Here is a 26286-nt window from a genome sequence, read left to right on the forward strand (position 1 = left end):
CAAGAGCCCCCGCCGGGGCCGACACAGCTTGGCCTGGCTCTGTGAAGCCACCCCCGGGGCACGCTCTGAGCAGCGGGTCTCCTGCCGAGAGAACCCGTGGGACGGAAGCTTTGCGTTCTCCCACTCCTCACGCCAGCCGCTGCTGCCACACCCACCCACCACCGCTGGACCCGAGCTCCTGTCTTGATGGCGTGGCTTGCCCCTGGATCCTTCTCGGATGGCAGCTTGCGCCTTCCTGACCCAGGGCCTTGATCCTGCGGCCACACAGGCCCAGTGCTGGCCCAAGGGGTTTTGCTCCCTGAAGCAAAGGACAAGGTAGCAGTTGGGTCCCGGTCTGTCTAAGGGATAATCAGAAGGCAGTGCGAGGTCGGGCAGGCTTCCTGCCACCCACAGGCCTATCCCAACACCCTGCCTTCTGCCCCTGCTTCTGCCGCCTAAGGCAATTGCCTCACCCTGGCTAATGACAGGGCCAGCCCAGCCTGGGGGACAGACCACGAGCACGCCCTGACACATTCCAAGATGCATTTGCACACGTGGTTTGTCCTTTGCACGAAATCCCTGAGCCACTGCTCCAGCTTTTGACCAAATGGGGAGGAGAGCAAACAAATGTGTGAATGGACCCCACAGGGCTACTTTTGAATGCAGCTTCAGCTAGAGAGACTGCTCAGATGTACACAATTGCACACACAAGATGGCACTTAGTGAACAGGAACAGGTGAGCTATTATCTTCTTCACTGGGCTGCCTCTGGAGCAACTCTTCTTTGAAGCAATGCTGTACACTGTTTATCTAGACATGTGAGGAGACTGAAAGCAGCATCTTTTTAATGAAAGCAACTGTTGCCCGATGACCACTTTGTTCACATAGACCAGTTTGTTGGGAGTTGCAAGACTTCGTGAACAATCATAGTTTCATTTCAGCTCTCCTTAGGCTATTTCTGCTCCTTTGCATATCTTGGCAGGGAGACAGGACTGGCAGGAAATTATCTACAGAATGACTGTTTCCTTTGTTGTTGCACAGGGACAGGGAGTTCATTTCTTGAACAAGAGTTCATGATTTAAAAATAAAAAACAGAGAAAAGTAAGTCTCAGTTCCTATTTTTGGTAAATCAAAATTGTAGTTTTTGATATTAGCACTTCATCTTGAAGTTGAACATCTGGGAAAAACTCATACTGTCGCATAACAAAAAGATGTGCTTACAAACACACATCAATTGGAGCAAGCACAAGAACTATCAGGCGTGTTGCTTACTGGTTGCTCATCACATGCAAAGGACTTGAACTTTCCAGGCGTCACTCTGCAGCAACAGAAAGATTGCCATTGTCCTTTGTAAAATGCGCCCCTTCTTTCCGGTTGGTAAACAGATTCTTGCGGTCGGTTCCAATGTCAATGTCGGTTAACACTGTCCAATCAGCAGAGGACAGTGTTATGGCAATGCAGCCAACATTGATCGGGCATTATGTTCCCGACATGATCTTTTGACTTTCCTGTCTTGCAGATCATATCCTGGGACCTTAGTCAGAAGCAGGACTCTTGGGATTCTGGGTCATTGTGGATTGGAAGCTTGTCATGTTCCAGGTGATGCCCATTGTACAAGACTGTATACCTACAGAAAGCAGGGGGGAAACAAATGAGAGCAAATAAGAGGAACACCCTGTGGAACCCCTCCTGAAACGTTTTCTCCATGGGCATCTTGCACAAGGTTCATTTCTAAATGGCTACAAATGCAAATTTAAATTTAAGGTGTTTCTTTCCTCCCTAACAAACTATTATTCAGTTCAAACCAGCAAAATAAACCCTAAAGGAGAACCAAGTCTTTCTTAGTGGTTGTTAGGACCAAAGCAAAAGAAAAAAGAAAAAAAGACAGAGCTTATGGGTTTTACTAGCAGATACAAGAAAGTAAATGTTTTTTATTGCCTGAAAATGTCCAGCAGAACGGTGCCATTCTGAGATCACGGCCATTCATCCCACACTGTCCATACCTTGTGCACTTGTCTGCAAAGAGAAGCCTGCTGGGCATGTGCAGGTTCTCAGCATGATCGGTAAGCCTGATAGCACAGGCGTTCCCAGGCACACAGGTTTAAAAAAAAAGGAATGTGGATAATTTCCTATGCAGCCTGGGCCGCGATGACTTCTGGTATGCTTCCCATGCTCTGCTACAACGACTTTCTCCTTGGACTTGACTGATTTCTCTTTATACTGTACAAAAAAGTTCACAGCTGCAATTAACAGTGGGAATAAAGTAAATCTGAAATATTCTTTCAGCGCTATATTATTTGCTACTGATTTAGGATCAGCCAGCATAAGATAAGCACGCCTTTTAGATTTGAAATGCAGGATCAGTACATAAACACAGTCCTAAAATGCTATATTTTACTAGCAAGGGCTTTATTGTTTGCTTCTGCGTAAGCCAGGAAAGGATTCTATGTTATAAGCAGATAGCTGAGATTAAGAAGCCTGTGGCTCCTTTGATCTGAATGATGTAAGAGCTGCTCTGAGACAAGGAATTCTTACAGTTGTGCATCCACTGATTCACTAATGGGATTTAAGCAAGAAATCAACCTTCACTATTTTGCAAGCTCTTTGTGTCGTTGCAGTGAGAAAGAATGACCAGTCTCTGTTGATGGAGGTGGGTATGCACACATCTTTGGATACAACAAGATGCCTGCTTGCATTGTACATTCTCCTTGCGTGTTATCCAAGAGCCACTGCCATCCTTAACTTCATCACACATGTTGTAGTAACTGGTACACCCCAGGCTCTCATTCTCTTGTGTAATTAACACAAAAGTAGATCTACTGTCTAGTTCTTCTTGGACATTGCCAAAAATGAGGTGGTAAAAAAAAGGGTCCTACCTTTCAACCTCCTGCCTTCTATACTGTTGCATAAGGATAGTACTGTGGGTATTTTTATATTGCAAACAAATGCATTTAAGGTGGTTAATGACATATCATCTTGGTTTCTTTTAAAGCCAAGCATCTGAGTATACAAACTCCATTGAGGGAAAGTATTTTTATGTCATGCAGAACAAAGATCAACAGGTCAAGCAATATGCTTATTGTTATTCATGGCTGATTAATTCTTAAATTATCTGCCTACCTGCAACTTGAAAGCCATTCTTATGCTGAGTCAAACCTCATTGGGGCGGGGGGGGGGGGGGGGGGGGGAGTTTTGGTCAAACAAAGGCCTTTCTTATGTAGCATCTGTCTTGCCTGAGGCAGTTTTGCTGGGGGTCATAAAATGACTCCTAATACAACTAATGCTAAGTTTCAAATTTATGTTGGAGGAAAGCAAAACATTAAATGATGTGTGGTCATGAACTATACTGAAGAAGCATTTCAATAAAGCAGAAGTTCAATTTCCAGATTGCTTCTATATCTGGTTTGCAGACCTTTCCATTACACTTATTATTCTACCCATTGAACACTTCTTGTCAGTGCAAAACTTTGGACAGAAATATGACACAGAACACAAAAAGTGATGCTGCTGCTCTAATGTCCACCTCTTAGATCATGACATTTCCCCTTATTATATAGGTATTGCAGGGTGTCTGTGACGAGCATTTATAGCCATGTGCTCTCTCTTGCCCACTCTTGCAAATAATCTGTAATCTCCCCATCACATTCATGGAGCTGCACTTGTGCGTAAAGGTAAAGGTTAAGGTTTCCCCTTGACGTTCAGTCCAGTCACGCCTGACTCTAGGGGGCGGTGCTCATCTCCATTTCCTGGCCGAGGGAGCCAGCGTTTGTCCGCAGACAGTCTCCGTGGTCACGTGGCCAGCATGACTAAACACCGAAGTGCACGGAACGCTGTTACCTGCCCACCAAAGTGGTACCTTTTTATCTACTTGCACTTGCATGCTTTCGAACTGCCAGGTTGGCAGGAGCTGGGACGGAGCAACGGGAACTCACCCCGTTGTGCAGATTCGAACTGGCGACCTTTCGATCAACCAGCCCAGCAGCACAGCAGTTTAAACCACTGCGCCACCTAAATCCCCATACTTATGCATAGCACTACAGAATACACAACACCTCCTCTTAGGTCTGTCATCGCTGAGGCTGCTACAGTTTGTGCATGACCTTTCGCATTAGACTTTCCTTAATCTTGATGAAGAGGAATTGTCCAATTGCTCAGAACAACAAGCTGTATGGGGAATTTATGACTTCAGCATGCTATCCCAACTGCCTCTTTTCTTCAAGGTAGCAAGACTGCCCACCCATCTATCTGCTGCAGAAATACATGGCCAACAGAGCAAAAGGTCTTTGGGGTAGCACTTAATTCAGATTTTGTTCTTTTTCTTTCTGAAGGCAAAATGTGTTTGGACAGAGGTGGGGTGCCAAAAATGTCTCAGGATGCAATTCATAATGTATAAAGCAATCCTCTTCCAGGCCTTCTGGTGCATTTGGAAAGAGTAAGAAAAACGGAACGCTCTCTCAACCACAATCATACTTAGAATAGGCCTTTGGCGAGCTGGGACATTTCTTGACATGGCAGTTATTGTGTGCTGCTCATTCCCTGATCATGGTTGTTCATGGCATCTGCAAACAATGACAGGACAGCCCAGTTTTCCTTCTGTGCCTAAGCAACACTTCTGGGGTGTTTTTGAGCAGGGAAAAGACAGCATTTAATCTGCAAATAAAACACAGTCACCTTTTGTGCACCTGCACTATTCTGCCACGCCACAGCACCACTTATAGGTAATATAGTGGAAAAGCAGGAAAGGACACACTCACTTCCTGCTTGGATCTCAGTTCTGTGACAAAACTGAAAATAGATCTGGCCAACTGATAACTTCATGCAGAAAAGCTCTCTTTTCCAGCAACAGCTGTATGGGGATAATATGAACAGTTTACCTTAGAGGGTTATGTCAGGATTACCAAGGGAATGTAACTGAAATGTTTAGAGCACTCTGAAGTGCTACACAGAGGGTAAGTGTTTCTCATTAAGCAACAGCTTGATTGTTTTCCACAGATTTATTTGATCAAATAGTACTTCATCTCTTCCCTTAAGCAAATAAAACACTTTGTCAAATGAAGCACTTCTGGCCTCTGGCCTCTTATTAATCTTTGCATCTAGTAAGAAACACACAGCTTAGTAAAATCTGTATTTGTACTATTTAGAGCATGCTCTGCTATGCAGTAAATCAGGGTGGGCCACACAGAGCTCAGAAGATGCACGCTGCGCCCCCATCTAACTGTTTTTGCACTTCCCCGCTGCCAATCCATAATCTGGGGGCGCCACATGCAGCACAGATCCTGAACGTCATGCAACTGTCTTGATGTGCCCCTGACTCTCCCCAAGAGCCGATACAGCACTTTATCTAGGAAGGACAGTCTGGCTGGGGAGCACTGATTCTGTAATGGTCAGGACCAAATGTCAGCATCACAGTCATGTCCATGTCCATTTGGCATGAAAACGGAGTGGGCTGCCTCCCCCTGCCCCACAGTTTAGCCTGCGGAAAGAGGTCTGGTCCGGCTGTGGTAGCTCTTTGTGCTCAGTGCTGTCGCTATGTTTGCTGCATTGTTTCAACACTGTTTTATCGTAAGACATTCTAATGGTAAGCTACTGTGACGATATTACGGATGGAAGGCACTGAATAGAAATAATTATTTACAAAAAGTGGGAACAACATGTAAAGTCATACTTGTCTCAGTAATCTTTGCTCACAATTTCTTAAGGAACACAGATACAAATGTACAAATCTGTTGCACCTCTACATCTGTGCTTTTAAACAACAGCCATTGTGCTGAATGGTTCTGCCCAGGACCTGCCCCCTGATGCCCTCTTCTCTTCTAAACAGATTCATTAAAAAGAGAGAGTAAACAGTTTCCCATTCTAATACATCAGGGTACGGCTAATGACTGTTTAGGAGTCCAGACTAGGCTATTTTAATAGCTGTCTTGCCTTGAAATAAATCTCCCTCCATCTGCTCATCACTATCATTACAAACACAAACAGCATAATTCACAATTGCATCATAAAAACACAAAGCAGAAAGATTAGGAAGACTCTGTCTGTTAGTTACTGCAGGCTACGAAGCATCTGTTCAGTTTCTCCACCATTTGCGGGGACAGGCAGAAAACAGGGCTGCTCAGGAATGGTTTCTTCTGGATATTTTATGACCAATAGTAAGGCCAGTCAGTAGTTTACCGCAGTAGGTCAAGATGGAAATAGTCGTTGTAAAGATAGAATTGGAAGTAGCTGATAGGACATAGTCATATATACATGCATTACAAAAAGCAGCATCTAGGTTTAAACCAGATATACCAGACAGGTAGAAGTGGACTTCCCTAGAAGGCACTCCACAGACAGTCAAGAGACACTGCTGAATGGGGCAAGCTGTGGTGTGCAGGTCAGGATGGATCCCCCAAATTAGGTAAAGCTGAGTGGACCAATTCCTCTCATGGAAGGTCCTTCCATGATGGAGCCTCTAGATCAAGGCTTGGACTTTTAGATTGCATCAGGATTTCAGTTATAGGACCAGGACCAGGAAAAGGAATGGAACTGAACTTGAATTTGAATTGTCTAACTCAGCTTCCCCCTACCTGGTACTTTCCATTGGCCATGCTCACTGAAAGACTGTGGGATTCATAGCCTGAGACATCTGGAGGGAACCAGCTTGGAGAAGGTTGGTTCACCTACTACTACCTTCTAATAGCTCTGACATGCTTCTTCTCCATTATGTAAGTATTTAATGTATCAAATGGCTCTTATAATGCATTTATCTAGGCACTTCTTAATGATGATATAAATACAGCTAAAATCACAACAAAATCAACACTATAAAGCTAATAAACATGCCAACTGAACATAAGATACAGCATCACATGTTACAGCGCATGCTATTATGAGTGGGTACCTCTTTAGATTTCTGGCCCAGTTTCTTTCATCAGTGGGTTAGATCCAAATGTGCCCATCTGCTTGTGGAAGACAAATGGCTAGTGCAACAGCCTTCCCCTCCCTCTACCGTGCAGGGGGCCATCCGGAACAGATTTAGGATGCATGCAGAGGGCTCAGCGGGGAGGGATGGGCAGGGAAATCTCACTGTGTGAATAGACCTCCAGTCACTGACTGCTGATTTCAACCCAAGAGAACAAAGAATTATAGTACAACACCAGGTTATCAGGATCATTTCATACAAGGTGAACCTCCTCACATAAAAGAACATATTTCAAAATCCTGCTTGTTATTTACATGTGATGAATGTACAAACTTTTAAAAAATTGCTTCACTTTGTGTAGAGCACAGGAAGCTGTTGCCTAGTGGAAAAGGGGCTCAAGTACATCTGACTGTCACACACGACAAACTGAACTGGGCATTATGAAACATCCATTGAAACAGTAAGGACTAGCAAAGCAGATTAATTGTACTACTGCTGACCCACTCAAAAAATAAAAGTTCCTTCACTATAGGTTATTTCACACACTTTTAAACAATATGCCCTAAGACTAAAGTGGAAATAGGGAACCTCAGGCCTGGGGTCCCAACAGTGATCCTCCAAGCTCCCCCAGATGGCCACACCCCCTTTCCCTGCACACACCCCTTTTCTCCAACTACCTATCCTTTGGTGGTATCCTAGCTTTTGTACAGATTTTTTTCTCATTCTACACGTCTTCAGTGTCTCTTCTGTGGCTTTAAAGTACCATATGCTGGTTTCTGTTTTGTTTTGCATTTTTGGCTTCACCACATCCCCTTTGTTCTGCTCAGCACTGATATATGCTCAGTATGAGCTTCTCTGGAATTGCACCGAGCCCTTGGGTTCCTTTCCATGGGTTCGCTTCTCTCTGTTGCCTCCTTGAGACAGTTGGCCTGCAGAGGATATTTGTGTGGAAAAGCAGGCTTAAACCTGTAGAATGTATGCTTCACTTCTCAAAACTACCACAGCAAGATACAGTTAGCTAACTATCAATTATTTAACACTGTCATTTAGTTAAGACTATTAACTGAGTAAAGATGTGTTTAATACAAACTCTACATCCAAAACTTGCAAGCAATGTTTCTTACTACTAGCAATTCCAATTGCATATCTATGAATGGGAAGGGAAGAAGCAAGCTATAGGCTAAATTTATGGCCTTCAAAAGCCACCATATGCATCTGGTCTCACCAAAAGGATGATGTCCTAGCTTTGCCAGTTATCTGCATTAATAGAATTCCTTCTTTTTAAAAGAACTGCAAACATTTACTGAAATGATTGACTGAGGAACCTGAAATGTATTAGGCTAATATAAATCCAACTACTATGAAGGTAGGATTTTGCTCCTGGGATATTATGTTCTCCAAGTATGGATCCATGCAGTGAGAGTCTTCTTAGTCACAGCTGCCATTTCCTAACGTTAATAGTTGACTGGATGTGGCAGACTCTGGATGTGCATCTGAATGCATATTCCATTGAAGGCAACATGGAATGGATTCAAGACATCTGGATATGCACTGGGGTGCAGATGTTGAGTATTTGACCTGCACTATTTTCAGAATAAGTTTTCAGACTTCATCCCCAGCTCCGTTCCTTTTCTGTTTTTTTGCTTAAGAACCTAAACTAGATGGTTCAGTTACCTTCTCGGACATGTTCTTATTACATTTATGGATTCAAACATTTTTTGTAGCAATGTGAGAGTTTAGTGTTTATTAGTTAGTCAGAAATAAATTCAGAAGCCAGAAATCACCAGGAGTTATATTCCCATTCAGCTGTTCTTTTTACTGCTATTTGCATAGGAATATTTAAGTTAGAATTCCAGGAAGCAGTTATGTGTTAACATCAGACAAGAGACAGTTTTATATTGCATGGTCTTTTATAAATTTTAGTTTCTTCATCACTGAATATAGTCATTAAATCAACTTTTCCGTGGGTCAGAAATTACTTAAGGGTTTATCTTGCATTACTTGATTTCAGAAGCAGAAATAACTGTGAAATTATGGCTGCTATTCTCCAATGCTGAGACATTTCAGCATATAATGGCACAATTATTCTCTCTCTCTCTCTCCACACACACACACACACACACACTCTGAGACAAACTTCCCCTAGCTCTACATTGCAGTCACAGTACAAAATTCAGTAAGCATCAGAATGATATCTCTACCACAGACTTTGTGCCAACAAAGATGGGTTGAAAAATGTTTCATGCTCCAATAGCCATTCTGCAAGTACATGAGTTTTTAGGAGAATTTCTCTCACAAAGCCCACAATCTCCTGTTGAGCATGAATCATTGCAGAAAGCTCCTTCTGGAAAACAGCAGCACGACCAACCCTCACGACTACAATTTCTGATTTCTGTTGTTGTCCTTATTTCATTCCCATTGAAGCAATATGACAGACAAAATTGGGTGTGCCTGCAGTCCCTTAATGATGCACAACCAACCCCCTACTGGGATAATTTCCAGTGATGAGCAGTGATTACTTGTTTGAGCTTTCGGTAGAACATTAATTGTTACTGTGTCACCAGATTCTTCACAACAGCCCTTCCAGAGGGACCCAATCTTCAAATACAGTAGCAGACGATGGCCTTTAGAACCCCCTAGAAAGTATTTCCTACAGATACCCAGTATCTTCCACAGAAGTAAAATAGAGATGCATTCCCAAGAACTCAATCCACCAAGAAATAATCAGCTCAATTTTCCTAATTGCATTGCTGAGAGAAAGGTATTCATGTTTGTCAAGAATACATTAAAGATGCATATATAATCAGTTTGGAGAAAGATGTATGTGTTTATCAGTTTAGATCCTACCATGTATGTGTGGAGCTTTTGCTGAGATACTAAATAGCACAGAACAAGAAACAGTAAACATGGGTGTTTATGTGAACCACACAAAACCTTCCTAGCATTTGCAGGTTTAGGAAAGAAGTAGACATTTCCAAACAGAGAGCCAGTGTGTGTAGTGGTTAAGAGCACGGGACTGGGACTCAAACGATTCTAGTCCCTGCTCAGCCATGGGGCCAACTGGGTGACTTTGGGCCAGCCACAGACTCTCAGCCCAGCCTACCTCACAGGGTTGTTGTTGTGGGGATAAGATGGAGGAGGAGAATGATGCAACCTGCCTTGAGCCCTTTGTAGGAAAAAGGCAGGATATAAATCGACAAATAAATAAAAATAAATAAACAGAGCAATGGCACTGCTAAATGGGGTACTATCAAGGTAGAATTTTCAGGACATGGCAGCAGGCAATAAGTGAAGATACCTGAGGGGAAGGGGCCCCCGTTCTTTCAGGTCATATTTGAAAGCCTACTTGGGACACCTTTGCAGACAATTGGAAAGAAAATGGCAAGTGCGCTCCGTAGGTAGCTTGCCTGCTATGAAGAGGGAGGGGATGGGGAAAGGTATATGGAGGAACAGCCACCTGTATTTGTCTTTCCTGCCAAGTTGCCTGAGTGGTGTGGCAGATTTAGTGTCGCCTTGTGAAGGGGTGATGCCAGGGGATCGTGTTTTGCATGGTCAGTGCCCACATGAGAAGCTACGTCTTTGTGGAACGCGGTGGCATATATTTTTAAACCACACTTTGGCCAAGGAAGTGTGGCAAACTCTTTTGAGGACAGTGCAAGCCGGGAACGACAGGCAACTCATTCCCTGAGTAGTATTCCCTAGTTGTCCATGGGATCAATGGAAACCCCAACATTCTTCATGTAGCAGTGCTCCTCATGCTCACAGGCATCGATACTCTGATTAGCAAAACAATTACAAGACCGAAAGCTCCAAGTGGCCTGAACCCTTTAAATATGAAATGCTCCTTCAGTAACTTGCAGGCCATTTATTCTATAGTTACGAGCTATTCTCGTAGCTAAGCAGAGCTTCAGGATCAAAGAAATACCCTTTCCAGGCAACCCATTCTAAGAAGAGAGGCAGCTAATATTTTAATAAGTATCACACATTTATGTTTTCTTAAGAATTTTGAAATGTATTATGATACCTTTTACTATTTTGCCAGTGGCATTAAGTACTTTCCAATATAATGTCCACATGTTGTCAATATCTATAAACATTTTAAACAGAACCATTTTCCCCTTTCTGCTAAAAACATTGCAAGCAGTCAGATTCCCAGTTAATCTTTTTAAAGCCCAGTTACCATGGCTGCATTCGGAATCAAGATGTACACACTACTTCAAGTGCCAGTCTTTGGGACAGTAATAATGCTAATTCTTGGTCCCTTTGTTTTAGTAATGTTTATTAATCACTTAGGAAAAACATAGTTACAATAGATAGGGAGCTACAGAATGAATCGCATGCTTTGTGAATCCTACAACATTGGAAGGGTTTGAAGAGTTTCCAAGAAAAGTCTGCCTGATATGATTGGGCTTCCCTGTGTTATAGCAAACACTACACATGGTTGAATTGCAATTACCACAACCTATCATGAACAGGTCTGCAGTGCTCCTCCAGCCCCACAAAGATATTTATTCAATGTAAATAAAAATTTTGCAGCAATGCTCCCTTTCTCCCTCCATGTATTTGCATGCTGTCTCCCTGTTCCCAAAAGAAAAGAAAACAGGGAGATGGATGCATCATTCAGACAATGACTTAGAAACATAGAAACAGAGCGAGTCAGAAGGGGCCTCCTGGGCCATCTAGTCTGCCCTCCGGCTCCAGCCAGCTCTGCTCATGACAGGCCTACTTCAGCTAGACAGCTATTGGGTACTATAGCAATTAAATCAATCAATCAACCAATAAATTGGGAATAAAGCAAGCAATGACACACCTATTGGTAGGAAGCTAAGGGCAAAGAGATTAAAATAGAAGCAGCCATTTCCATGGCTGCTCTTGCCAGGGGACTTTACCAATAAAGGTCAATCGCAATCTCAGGTCCAGATGACTAAGGAAGCCACGGTGAAGCATGGGAACCTTTGAAAGGACCACTGATTAGTTTCAGAAGATGCATCCTACCATGCAGGAACTCAAACTGTGTCCAGATGACACAGCAGTCCTACAGTGGTAAGATTTCACCATGGCTTCTAATCCACCCTATATGCTAAGAGGACATGAGTAACTATGGGCACTTCCCTTAGGAAATGGGGAAGAGACAGATGTGACTGATGATGAAGCTGTTAGCCACAGCTAATTGTAGGGGCCTACAATTAAAATGCCCCATAACCTTTAACTTATATATTGAGGAGTCAATCCCACTGAATACCACTGAGAAACAGGGGACTTTTAGTGTACCTCTAGAAAAAGAAATCAATATATCAAAATATATTTGTGCAAAAAGCAAAATGCAACCCTACTCTTATGCTAAAATTGCTGCTTAAATTGGTTACAAGAAGCCATGTACTCACAAAGCACAAAAGTGTCTTGCACTCACATTTTTCTTTCATTTTTAAGAGTTTGCTTTCTTGTTTCTTATGTTATGGATGTTGAAGACAGAGTTATGGACTTTCTCTACTCGTACATCCTCCAAAGCAAGTCACTTTTTCTTATTTGGAGGCTGAAATACAGAATCTTGGATCCATCTGGCTTGTTGTTTTTTACAGCCCTGTAAAACACAGTGTGCTAACATGCCTTCTTCCAAGGAGCATTCATGCCTATGGAGCACCTGCTGGGGGGTTGCATGTAGCCATGAACTCAGTTGCAATGAGGGTGCCTGCAAATTCAGAGGGTGCAATGTGGAACCGTTGAAACAACCTGCCAAGAGGTTCCTCCCATGAAATACTGCACTTTTTCATGTGGGGAGGGTTCTGCAGACTTGCAATGCACCCAACAGATGCTAGGCCCAATCTTGCTGCACTTTTAGAGCCCCCTCTCGGACATGCCAGGATCTTGTTATGGTGATTTTTTTCCTATCCTCCACTTAATGAATAATCCCACCACTGACATTGCCTTGTGGCTCCTCTGCACTGTACATTCATCTAAATACTTCACTAAACTAAACTGTACAGGCCTTTTCAAAGACTCAGCATAAGATTTATTGGAGTATGCCATGGAATAAATCTGACTTTTAAACTAAGTTGGGGGTTTCTCCCCATCATGGCAGCAATCCTAGTTTGGATAAATTAATAACTGCATGTATTTAACAAAGGCAGCCATGATATTAAGCAAGGTTTTCTCATGGCTGAAGAGAACTTGTATGCTTTTTATTTGTGGCACCAAATGATGTTTCAAACATGCATTCAAGGCAATCTATTTAAAGATTCCTCAGATGAGCCCACTCAAAGTGTATCTACCTTTTATGAAGTTAGAAAAAAAGAAGGGAGGGAGGAAAGCAAACATGAATGCCTTAAAGTTACAATGCAAGATTTTAGGATAATTAATTGCTACTGCATTCAGCAAACTCTAATTTAATTCCAGTAAACAATTGTGAAGTGGCAACTTATGGGCAGCCAAATGAGTTTAAAGAAGCCACTGTGTATATGAGCCACTAAAAAGCCAGGCTGACTGCTGAGTGAGCAAATGCAATTGCATTTGCTTACATCCCTCCCTGTTCTCTCCTTCTGCTCTCCCCTGTCATTGATGTTAGGTTGTAAATTCCTTGGGGACAGGACTCCTCCACACAGTTGCTCACAACTCTTTAAACTATATGCTCATGTTTGAATATTTTCAATACTGTACATTTATTGAAGTAAGATTGAGAGAAGGAAAATAATACTTGGCTGAAACAAAGGTATATCATGCAATTATTTCCAGAACATCAGCAAGGGTCAAATACATTTATTACAGCTCATAAGTTGGTTGAACTGCATTGTGCTTTACTGAAGTGAACAGGGAATTAGATGCTGGAAGAACAGCACACTGCAGTGGATAGAAAAAAGTGGAATTTGGTTTCAACTACATGATGCACTCCTCCCCATAACTATAATTTTTTGCTACCTTGATACAATGCAATCTGAAAGCTTGAAGGGTCTTAGACTTTTGGAGGTGGTTTCTGCAAGACCTGGAATCGGGCACGGGGAGAAGAAAATCTGTAGTACTCTTAATGCCACTGAAATTGAGATCACTGAACACTGCTGAAGCCTCGCAGAGCCAGCCCTTACTCAACACTCGTGTTCATATATCCAAGTGTTTATGCTGTTTGGGTAGGGGGGATAATCCTACCCATACACACAGTGTTATACTGACATGTAGAGCAACCTGCTTCCAGAGCACCAGGTGGAATTCCCACTCAGAAGTTTCTCAAATATATCTGCAACTCTAGCACAGCATATCCCAACTATGCTGCGAAGAACGGAAGTTAAAGTTTGACAAATCCAGAAGGCATCAGGTTGGAAAATACGGATCCAGAGCCTGATCCTGCGTATTTCTTGTGCATGGAGTAATAATGATTTGTAATTCATGTTAGAAAAATTTGGTGCTAATTCTACCAAACCTGTAAGGGAATAGCCCTGGGGGCTAAAGGACCTGGACCTATCTCCAGTCCAGGTCCTTTTTGAAACACAGTGTAAGCAGTCAACAACCAAAGATTCAGTCCAAATCAGGGGATAGTTGATTTTACTCATGACCACAATAACCATGAGGTGCAATAGGAGTTGCTGTGAAGAGACTTCATTCTTTTTCAATACAATTATTGTACATGCACATTTTAATAGTGTTTACAATAATCTAAGTTTTACAACTTAGATCAATTACAATTCCTTAACTACAAGTACCTGTCACCACTTGTTGGGTATGTTCTGTGTGCATGTGCATGCATGCATGTTATGTATGAAGTGTTAGTTGGCCATGCTGAAGTCTAGCCTTTGGAACATTTAAGCACTTAAGAAAATCATGCTGGATCAAATCAATGGTCCATCCAGTCAAGCACTCCAGCACTGTTTGCACTTCAGGCTTGTGGACACTTCATTTCATTTCATTTCACATTAGAATCCCTAAGTCCACCAGGTGCAAAATAGTGATTTAGGGGCCAGACTTAAATCCAAAATGGTCGTTGCACATTAATTACAAATCTGATTTTTGCATGTCAGCATTCTAAATGTGGGAAGGAGGGAAGTCTTTTTCTTGCTCATATTATTAAACAGTCAAAAGTCCTTGCCAGTCCCCTATAGATTATCCAGTGATCAGTATATGCCTGATCTACCTTCTGCTCACCTCAGCTACAAAACATGCAGGAATCTATTATTAATAAATGTAGGATTTCTGATGTTCTCCCTTGTGTATGACATCTATAGCCACGTTCAAAATATGCATGACCTTGCCTAAATAGCACTTTCTCACAGATGAAAAGTACAAAAATACTTCCTGCCTTTATGTGTGTGTTTGTGTGCAGTGTGCTAAATGTCTGAAGAAGTGGATGCTAGGATGAACTGATGTGTACCCGAATTTTCATGATGTTCTCTATATGAGATCTATCATAAAAACCAGCACATTGTCTTCCCTTTCATTTGAGCCGGGGTTTCCATTTTGCAAGCTCACATGCTCAGGGGATCTCGTATGGCAAGCCCTCTAAGCAGCGTTCTAGAGTGAAGGGGCTGCACTCTCTGCTTTTAACATGGTGCCATTTTTGGTAATAGGACAGCATCTTGAGAATGTTGCATTAACTATTGCTATCTACAGTTAATTCCTTCTTTCCTATGGAGCAAATGCTTTCCAAGGTTCAGCAGTCAAGACTTTTAGGTTAAAAACCTCTTAGATACTTTATACACCATTTGCCATCACCAAAGCTTTTCTATGGAGCTGACAGTTAAACACCACAGCAAAGGACTCAGAAATGTGTAATGGAAAGGGTACTGAACCCCAGGGGGAGAAGGAAGGTGCAGGCCTGCAAGGCGCAGGTGGCCGCTTCAAGGACAGGCCAGCGCCTAGGCTGGGTTGAGGGAGGAAAACATCTGAGGGTTTGGAGATTCTCAAGGACAGTCATGTCCTCTTTGGGGGTGAAAAGCATGTAAGAATGCTTAGTCAAACACAAAACAAACCTAACCACATTAGGCATACAGGTGGAAGGAAGAGATACCTTCCTCATAGTGATCTTGACAAAGGAAGTGCTCTAGGCTAGGCAACCTGCGGCCCTTGGACTAAATCACACAGATGGCAAGGCGGAAAGGAGAAGTCAAGATAACCACTGTCTGCATCTCCTGTGTCTGAACACTGCTCCACACCTCTTTCTCTCCTTAAGAGGGAAAAACACCGGGGTGCTGAGCATATTAAGAAAGAGAAAGTTTGGCCTCTCAATGTTGGCAAGCATCCCCCTTCACCCTGTTCTAGCCAGAAATTGTCTGTGAGCTGTGAGTGTGGTTTTAGATGGATTTTTAAAAAAAAAAAAAATGCTTCCATTTTGCTTAAGAGTAATTATGCAAAAACACAGTTCTGCTTTTGAGTATCTTCCATTTATTTCAGCCAGCAAATATCTGGTGGATTTCATCTACTAACCAAAAGATCACAGATATCTACAAATTTGCACACTTTCCAGAAATAATAAGCTCCACAGATTTGCACACTCTCTTTGAACTCCAATAGCATAGCAATATCATCAACAACACGGCCTCCCACAACATAGCATGTCACTGAGTTCCATAAGTGATCCAAAGCCATAATTTCTGCTTCTATGATACTAATGGGAATGCACACATTTTAATGGCTCTCTCCTTCGAACAGACCTCTTTCCCTTTTTTTCAGTTGCCTGTAGTATGCAGCTAGCTATTTCCACCACAATGCACCCTTGCTGTGTTCATCAGATTGAACCTTGTTTGATATTCACTTTTTATGAGATGGAAAAAACTATCATCAGGTAGGAGCATACTTTTTAATGCAATGATCCAAAGCACTAACTCTGATCCTATCCCAAAGAGGTTGCAACAATTATTTTACTTGCGTTTTGTCAGTTGAGATTAAAATTAAATCCTAGAGATGTATTTTCTATTGATAGACGATGGAATTTTTTGCCATCTTTTCTTAGAAATGAATAATTGTGCTGGGGTATTCTATATGTTATTTAATATTTTTATTTCACATAAGCCACATTATGTATGCCCAAGTCTTACCTAAATATGTAAACATACATCTGCTTCTTTCATTGCCCATTTTGTTGTGTTTCTGACTGTACTAGTGTTGAAAGAAAACTGTAATATCCTTTTCTAATTTTATTCTCCTCAAAACCTGATGTTCAGTTTATCAATTTAATAGAAATTTTTACACTAAGAAAACCCTCTACATTGCATTTCAGAAAGCCTACCTAATAAATAAAAAAATAAACCTAATTTTCAGAAGAATTTATTTAAAGAATTTAGCCTTTACACACTACAGCTACTGTGAGTGGAGGAAGAGAAGAGTGTTAACTGTTCCAGATATGCATTTTTATGAATCATTTTGTCACAGCTGAATCATTTCCAACCTCTGTTGTAAATCATTTTGTCTAATTAGTTCCAGTTAAGTGTTCCAGGCAATCTCTTGATCTCAGTCATTTCTTTAGTAACACCTTGTGGTATCTTCAGGCAAAGTGTTTTGCACAATATTTTAAACCAGCCAGTACCTAACAGGGTTAATTCATTCTCAGGGTATAGGTAAGGACAAGGGGAAATGCTAATGTGTTCCTTCCTTGAGCTTGGAATAAGTATCTGTTACTTTTTCATGTTTTTTTCCACACACAATATGATGTTTCTATAGACATACAGATATGATCAAGATATGTATATACAGCCATAAAATATATCACAACCCAGTTCCTGGGACTTTAACCCAAACAATTGGTTTCATTAAATTATTCTGTTTTCTGTAGATTATCATACGGTTTTTCTAGCTTTGTGTAAGAATAACTCATCAATTGTTCTTCCTGATGTACTGGTTAGCAAACTAGCTAAAAGTGGGCTAGATGGACCAACTTCCAGGTGGATCCACAGTTGGCTGAAGAATTAGATTCAAAAACTGTTCATCAGTGGCACCTTCTCAGACTAGGTTCAGTCATGGGCCCAGTGCTCTTCAACATCTTTATTAATGATTTGGATGAGGAAGTGCAGGGAATGATTATCAGATCTGCAGATGACACAAAATTGGGTGGGATAGCTAATACCTAGGAAGACAGAAAGATGATTCAAGGTGAACTTGATAGGTTGGAGCGCTGGGATGAAAACAACAGCATGAAATTCAACAGGAACAAATGCCAAGCTCTACACTAAGAAGAAACAACCAAATGTATCCCTTTAAGATGGGGAACACTTGGCTCAACAATACTGCAAGTGAGAAGGATTTTGGAATTGTTGTAGATCATAAGCTGAATAAGTCAACAGTGTGATGTGGTTGCAAAAAGGGCAAATGCTATTTTTGGCTGCATTAATAGAGGTATCACTTCCCAATCTCTTGAAATACTAGTTCCCCTCTATTCAGCACTGGCTAGACCTCATCTGTTGTACTGTTTCCAGTTCTGGACACCACAGCTTAAGAAAGATGCAAACAACCTGGAAAGGGTTCAGAGAAGGGCAACAAGGATGATCTGGGAACTGAAAACAAGGCCTTGTGAGGAGAGACTGAAGGGACTTGCTTGGTTTATAGCCTGGAGAAGAGAAGACTAAGGGGAAATAAGATAGCTCTCTGTAAGTACTTGTCACAAAGAAGAATGACAAGGTCTCGATCATCACAGAATGCAGGGCATAGAATAACAAGCTCAAATTACAGGAAGCCAGACTGTGGCTAGATATCAGTAAAAGTTTCCTGATTGTTAGAGCAGAACTGCAATGGAACCTCTTACCTAGAGAGGTTGTGGGTTCTGCCACACCACAGGCATTCAAGATGCAACTGGACAGCCATCTGAGAAGAATGCTTTAACTTGGAGCCCTGCACTGAGCAGGGGGTTGGACCCGATGGCCCTGTGGCCCTTCCAACAAGATGAATCCTTCAGTGCAGAATATGACCAGCTTCACTCATATCACTGAAGAATGAAAGTCATCAACAAATATCTTATCCAGATTTGCCAATCTGGATCTACCTTGTTCCCAGACAGCACGGATTTGAAGTGTGTATGTACGAGGAACAGTTATCCAAGCTAACAATAAGTTATCACATTGCAAGGGCTGCCACATCTGTGCCACTGAAAACACCTGCTAGACTTCTGACCAGTTTGACTAAAAGTGGGCATGGAAACATTTTGGGTAGCTTCACTGTCATCAGATGGAGAGCTTTTCTAGGTAAGGCTTTTGCTGTGCCTTCACTGATCAATCCCACACAGTTGTTTGGGAGTGCTTTCAATGATGTTTTCATTTGAAAGTTTTTCATCCTATGTTTTGCAAGCATTTTCATTGGTTTTTCTTGTATGGAAAACACAGGTTTTTTTTTTTTTTTTTTTTTTTGAAAACTGTAAAACAGAGCACAACTTTCCACCAATCTAGCTGCATTATTCCACATTGCTCCATCGTATCACAGAAACACCTAGGGTTATGTATTGGAAGCTGCAAAGGGGCAGAAAAGTGGGCAGGAAGGAGAGACTCTGTAGTGATGTGATCTTCATCTTGCAAAAATATAGAAGTGGGTTACAAAGCCTCAACTAGGAAAACTTGGAATATCAGTAACACAGAAGAAAACTGAAGCTTCTTTTTGAATTAGTTACTAGATGGAGGATACCTGGTTCAACAATACTAGAAGCAAGAAGGATCTTGGAATTGGTAATCAGAAGCTGCATATGAGTCAACCACGTGTGGAAAAAAGAGAAATGCTACTTTGAGCTGCATTAACAGAGGTATCGTTTCCAGATCATGTGAAGTAGCAGTTCCCCTCAGCACTGGTTAGGCCCCAGTTCTGGGCACTGTGGTTTAAGAAGGATGCGGACAAACTGGAAAAGTTTCAGTGGAGGGCAGCAAAGATGATCAGGAGCCTGGAAAAACCCCCTGTGTGATGGGCATGTTCAGCATTGACAAGAGAAGACTGAGGAGAAATACAATAGGCAGTCATACAGGTGGTCACACAGAAGAGGGCCAGGATCTCTTCTCAATTGTCCCAAAGTGCAGGGCAGAATAATGGGCTCAAGTTACAAGAATCCTGTTTGTTTACTGGAAAAAGCATCCTAACTGTTTAGAGCAGCATGACAAAGGAACCAATGACCTTGGGAAGTTCAAGGCATTCAAGATGCAGTTGAACAACCAGCTATTGGAGATTCTTTAACTTGGAGTCTTGCATTAAGCGGGTGGTTGGACATGAGGGCGTAATTGGCCCCTTCCAGCTATATCGTTCTATGATTCATTTGCTTACTACTGAAGCGGTAGATGACAATCTCTACATGATAAGCACACTATTCTCATACATTTAGCTGTCTGAACAATGAAAGTAGTCTAGTTCTGTAGTTTCAAACACTGTTTATAAAGCACTCAATATAAAACAGTATATTTGATTGCTATCACACCTGGAAGAAGAGACTGTCAATTATAGAACAGGTTTCAGCACTGTTTACTTGTGGAACAGGGACTTACTTTTGTATCTGCCTGCAGCTGCTACAGATGCTGCCGGATTACATTAAACCAGAAACTGTACAGCTGATTAATGCCTCAAGGCAATGCTCAGGTATTTATAGAAGTAAAAAGGATCAGCACTAATACGATTGTCCTGCTGCAAACTGATGTAACTTTGGAGTTTTGGAAGAAGAAAAAAAGTAAACCCTCTACCTTGCTAATCTTCTTTACTCGACCATAAAAGGATAAGCCCTATTGCAAGGCAGAAAATAAGCATGATTGGAAGGCAAAACCCTAATACACAGATTGGCCAAAATGGAAGGCAACATTCTGGAAAGAGCTTCCAACTGAAAGGATGATTCAGGACTGAAAAAGAGTACTGAGAAAGGCTTAACATCACCAGCTACATTTTATTTCCTGGGTCAAAAATATGCAAACAAAAACAAGTTTACTCAGTACATGTACAAGTGACAGCCACTCAGCTCCAATTGTTGGGCAGCAATGCCTTTTATTTCACCTGATCATGAATAGCAATGAACAAACTGAGAGCAGTGTTATAGGAGAGACATGGATGGGCCCAGCTTTCTTACCTTTAATGGATTGTGAAGCAGTATGTCCACTCACTTTATTCTTGTGCTTTAAGGTTAAAGTAATTGCAATGCTGGTTCCAAAGGAAGCTTCTACCAAGAAATTCAATCTATTTCCCAGAAACTGCCAGCATTCCTTCCTTCTAGAACCCACATTCCAACTGCTTATGCCCCTCCTCCTCAAGCCTGTACCTTAATACAGTCATTCCAAACATCTGCCAGATTGTGCTATGAGGGAACTGCTTAAAGAAATGAAATGAAGGGCTTCTGTGAATTCAAAGATGCTACATATGGGAAAGCTGCCTACTATGGGTCTGCATGATTGAGTGCTCTGCCTCTACCCATTTCCAATCAGGACAGGGAAAGTCATTTGGCTGTGCCCCTGCATTAATTGGGTGCAATGCGATCAGACAATCACTCTCAGTGCTATAACCACATTATCCATACTCAGAAGGGGTTACCTGTCGTGTCTATGCATGCATCGCTGCGCTGAGGTTGTTTCTTTCCAATCAGAAAATGCACAACATGTGATTTCTCTATGGACATGTGATTCTTATTCATTCAAACTTTGAACTCTAAACCTTTAGAAGTGTCAATAGTGATGCATACATCTGATTTTGATTCACAAAGAAGTGAGCCATAGCTATCAGAATTTTGGGAAATGCTACCTTGGCCTGATGGGTTTTTTCCTTCTTGCATTAATGTCACAAACCAGGATTCCTCTTTGCACTTTAAAAGCCACAGACCCCTTTTCTTGCAAAGAGTCCTTTATTGCCCAAAAAGCACAAAACACTCAGAATGGATCTCTGAGCATGACAGGGTGGTTTGTTGAACCCAATCTAGTAATCACCTCCAGGAACTTTCCTTATGGGCCTCCCTGGTCCCCATCCCTTCAGAAGGGGCCTTCTGAGAGCAAGCACGCCTTCTCTCTGTGCACCAATCCTCTAACAGGGCTGCCTCCCTCCACAGGCAACCATTCATGGGGTCAAGAACTCTGCTCACGTCCTCTGAGGAACTCTCCTGTTCCAAGGCCTTCCTGCCAACTGTACATTCTGGTTATTTCCAAGGACTGCCTGCCCACCTGGGGAGTCTGGCCTTGAAATAAGCATCTCCGTTTTTCTCATCGCAGTGTCTTGACATGGCCCGCATTCCCATGCTCCCCCCAGTACTGCTTCACATTATGATTCCGGTTCCTCTGCAGCCCAGCCAGCAGTCCTTGAGAATGAGCAGGCATCTTTCTCACTCCCAGCAATAAATCAGAAGGCTTGCTGTCTCCATTACCCTTTCCGAATCTATTTTAAAGGCTCATATATGGAAGCCACATGCTCCAACTTTTTAAATGACACCTATGTCTCCTAGTTATGGCAGGGCTCTCACAGTCAAACATGTCTGCCATCGTTGCTTTCATCCAGCACTAACAGTCCAGGAAATACTTTCATTAGAACTAACAACACTCCCCCAACAACGAAGCAGGATCTTGAATTCATCCGAACTTTTCTTCAAGCTGCAAATTAAGGAAAGAAAGATGGGGGAGGGATGTAATAGCAAAGATTTGCTGAGCTTTCTAGGAAAATAGCTCCCATGCTACTTCGTAAGGAGGCCTGCAGGGGATGTTAGCAAACATAATTACCTAAGGTTGGAATACTAGACACACAGGAAGGTCTCAGATGGCATCAGAGGGAAGGTGTGCCCAGGACCAGCACGACTCAGAATGGTGAGGGAAGCACTGGGTGAGCCAGGTGCGAGGGGTGCCATCTGCATTATCCCCATAGGGGTGGGGCTTGGAGGTATTCAGGACAATAAACGTGGCAGCTACAGGCATCTGACCCAGCGATAAACTTCAAAGTACCAAGCCATACACTGGCTGAGGTAGACTGCATTATTTTCCCAGTTGCCAACACTGGGCCTGGGTTTATTAGGACCAGAGAAAAAGGAACAAGGACCTTTTGATGGGTCAAGCTGCTGCCCAGGCACGAGATGTTGGGTGGGATCTCCGGGCTTTGCAAGAACAGGGGCAGCAGGTACAGATTCCACAGTTTTCTATCACAAAAATTGGGACTTCTCTGTTTTCAGGAGGCATTTCTCACATAGTGCAGTGTTTTAGTAACACTGCGTGCTGGAAACTTTTAAAAAAGAGGAAACCATAAGCTTTGAGTTTTCCATCTTATACCAAATCCTGTGCAGAATATAGACAGCTTGGTTCACAAGGGGTCCAGATCATATACTGTGTCATTTTGCTCATAGATATCTTAACTGACTGTTGCCTGCAAAAAGTTAGATGCTGAAAACTTTCAGAAAATTTATGCCAAGGACTTCACTGCCATGCCTGAAGACAGTAAGGCACCCTACACTATTCAAACGAGTGGGCCCTTTTTCCTGCATGGTGTAACTTCACTGTGTTATTGCGAGAGAAATCACTGTCAGAGAAGCTCACAACACGTGTTCCTAGGCATGAAGCACTACTCGAAAATGTGTCTGTAGCTTTCCTTGTGCTAAACCAGGGATAGGCAACCTGGTGCTCTTTGGATGTTCTGGACTACATCTCTCATAAACCCTGACCATAACCCATGCTGGATGGGACTCATAGGGAATGGGGTTCTATGAGGAAGACGTGAGGCACCAAACATACCAAGCTCCATTAGCTTCCCAATAGCCATACTGGTTATCTCTCTAGGCCTCCTTCCCCATCCAATGACCTCTAGTTGTTTTGGAGCTCAGAATCATTGGCTAGGAATGCTGGTAATTATAGTCCAAATTGTCTGGAAGCACCAAGCTGGGGAAGAGTTTCCCTAAATGTTGTGGTTCTTATCAAGTTCTCTGCAGTTAACATACAACTTGAAGTTCAGCATCTGAAAATAAACTTAAGTGAGCAGTTTTAATTCCCAAGTTTACTACATGCCATAATAATGATTGAGGATGTTTGTCTATAGTCCCACAGAGTGCCTTTCTTTTTCCCTTTATCTGCGAAAAAGCATTCTTTCATTTCATTTCATTTCTGCAGTGCACAATAGACAAAGCTCTCTGGGCAGTTTACAACATTTACTTGTGAACACAACTGTAGCCTCCCTAGGAATACATACTGAAAGAACTTTTTTTTTTAATTTTTCAGTGCTCTTCATACAATTCTCTCTTTCATTACTACAGACCTTGGTCTTTGTCTGCCCTCCTAACACAAATTATGGACACCCAACAGTGCCTTCAGATGCCAAAGGATCTATTTCAAGTCATATTGAAAAGCAAATTTGCTCTATAGTTTTATTTGAAATAGCTCTAACAGAAGCACCCTACCACATTCACAGGATGAAATATTCTTTACCATAAACACAGGAATGCATCATTTGTTCATGAAAGCAATCTCCAAATAACTGATTTAGTATTAACCATTTTCTTCTTGAATTGTTACCACTCTTTGCATGGATAAAAGGCATATTCCACTCACAGAAATATAGTTAGAACCTCCTCCACCTCGTCCTCCTCATCCCTCTTCTTCTTCCTCTTCTTTTTCTTCTTCTTCTTCTTCAAATAAGAACATCCATGGAGTGTATCCTCCACACTTAATGGTATATCTGGTCCCACTTCAGAATTCCACATTATTTAGGAAGGCAATCCAGATGGCCCAAAGCCCTTACTCATCTAAATGCTGCTTTTCCGGTACATATGGCAGTACCATTCAAAGAGCTATGACAATGATACTGTTTATAGCTCTGAAAATGGCGCTGCCATCTGCACCATGATTCACCAGGAAGGCAGAGCTCAACTGATACAGTCCTTTGGTCTGCTGCTCTGGCCTGCTAAACTTGTAGCTACTGTTACAACATGGCACCCCATAAACCAGACTGGAAACAAAACCAAAAGCAAATGCATCAGTGCAACAATGCTTGGATTGAAGGAATCTGCTGACTTCCTGCTCTGTATGAAATTTGATCTTCCAAATTTCGGTCATGAAATTTCAATTTTCACTGTCACATGGCAGAATCGCAGAGAGGAACAGTTCCTTAATGACTGCTGTGTCATTCAGTCTATATGAGTCTTCAGGGACGTAGCAGTAGCTCCTCTTCTCTTTGCAAATGCATTGTCACAGACAACGAAGACTGTATTTGCTCATCTGGCTGTCATCGTCAGAGGTATGCACAATTTCTTTATCATTTTAACAGCTAGAACGCACTGCAAAACAGTCCTTTTTCATTAGAAAGTTCAGGCAACATCACACACTGGACAATAATCCACCAAGGCTTACTTCTGGTCCTCACCATAGTCTCACCTTAAGAAATAATCATACAGTGTTTGTTTTCATTAATTTGTAATCAGGTGCCTGTTGTGTACTTAGCCATGCAGCTGCTTGTTAATAAGCCAGGGATGTAGAGCTGGGACATGACTCCTTAAGCACTGCTGCACAGAACCAATATCACTGCAGGTGACAGTAAGCTGGTGTTTCTCTGTCCTGGTATGCTGCCAAACCAGCGTCTCAGAACAACTGTTCTTTTGCATGTTAAATGAAAGCGGTGGTAACAATTCTTTCTGAGACAAGAAGATGATGCTCCATAATGAGATTTCTGAGCCTGTTACTTCCACTATGCATTTCACAACAGTTGTCACTGTGTTAAGGAGGCAACATATTTACATCTTTTACACTTGGAATGTACAGAGCTACCATGATGTAGTGATTAGTGTGCTTAATCCTGGAAGTGCTGGGATAAATTAATTGATGCATAAATCAGCAAAACTTGAACTTGAACAATGTACACATGCAATTAAATACATTTTTTTGTCTTCAAGCTCTGCAAATTTGCAAAAGCAAAGACTTCAACCACAGATTACATGCAAGTCTGTTTGATTCAGAAGATGTAAACTGGGTAAATCTGGATCAAAAATGAATTGAAACGAAATTCCCATACATTCCTAGTTCAAATCCCACTCAGCCATGAAGTTCACTGGGAAATCTTGGACTAATCATTAATCTGTTTTGCACAACACAACAGCACACTGAGTATTAATTTACCCTTGAGGAGGTGTAGCATGTGCTGTCTGGCCATATGAATACGCAACCTTTAACTTCAGGTTGTTGCTGTTGAGGTGTCATAAGAACCTAGCTGGTTCTTGCAAGACAACTCTTCTGTACCCCAAACTCTGCCGGAGAATTTTATGAAAATGACTTAACCATCAAATGACCCTCACTGACCATTCTGGTAGAAGAAGGCAAAAGGACTGCATATCCTTGATGGCAGCCAGCATGCATTGCAGGGCCTCATGGTTAAATTAACTATGGATGAGCTGTTTGGTTTTGCTTCTGCCACCGTCCCAATGCTTGTTTCACAGGCTTGTGGCAAAGATTACATGGGGTTGAGGAGAGAAACCTGTATGCCTCTCTGAGCTCCTTGACAGAAGGTAGGATAAAATATATAATAAATAAAATA

General features: G+C 42.0%; 1 protein-coding gene across 1 annotated transcript in view; it reads right to left on the reverse strand.

The window, feature by feature from the left end:
• Positions 1-726: 726 nt before the first annotated feature.
• Positions 727-26286, reverse strand: part of HTR4 (5-hydroxytryptamine receptor 4) — a gene marked incomplete at its 5' end in the record, with an annotated part of 91063 nt that continues 65503 nt past the window's right edge. Inside the window, one exon of the mRNA XM_044454569.1 lies at positions 727-1605. Within this exon, the coding sequence (XP_044310504.1) occupies positions 1518-1605 (88 nt within the window). The remainder of the gene's footprint in view (positions 1606-26286) is intronic.

Source organism: Varanus komodoensis, unplaced genomic scaffold (genome assembly GCF_004798865.1).
Source record: "Varanus komodoensis strain SLA01 unplaced genomic scaffold, ASM479886v1 scaffold7_3, whole genome shotgun sequence".
Classification (NCBI taxonomy): domain Eukaryota; kingdom Metazoa; phylum Chordata; class Lepidosauria; order Squamata; family Varanidae; genus Varanus; species Varanus komodoensis.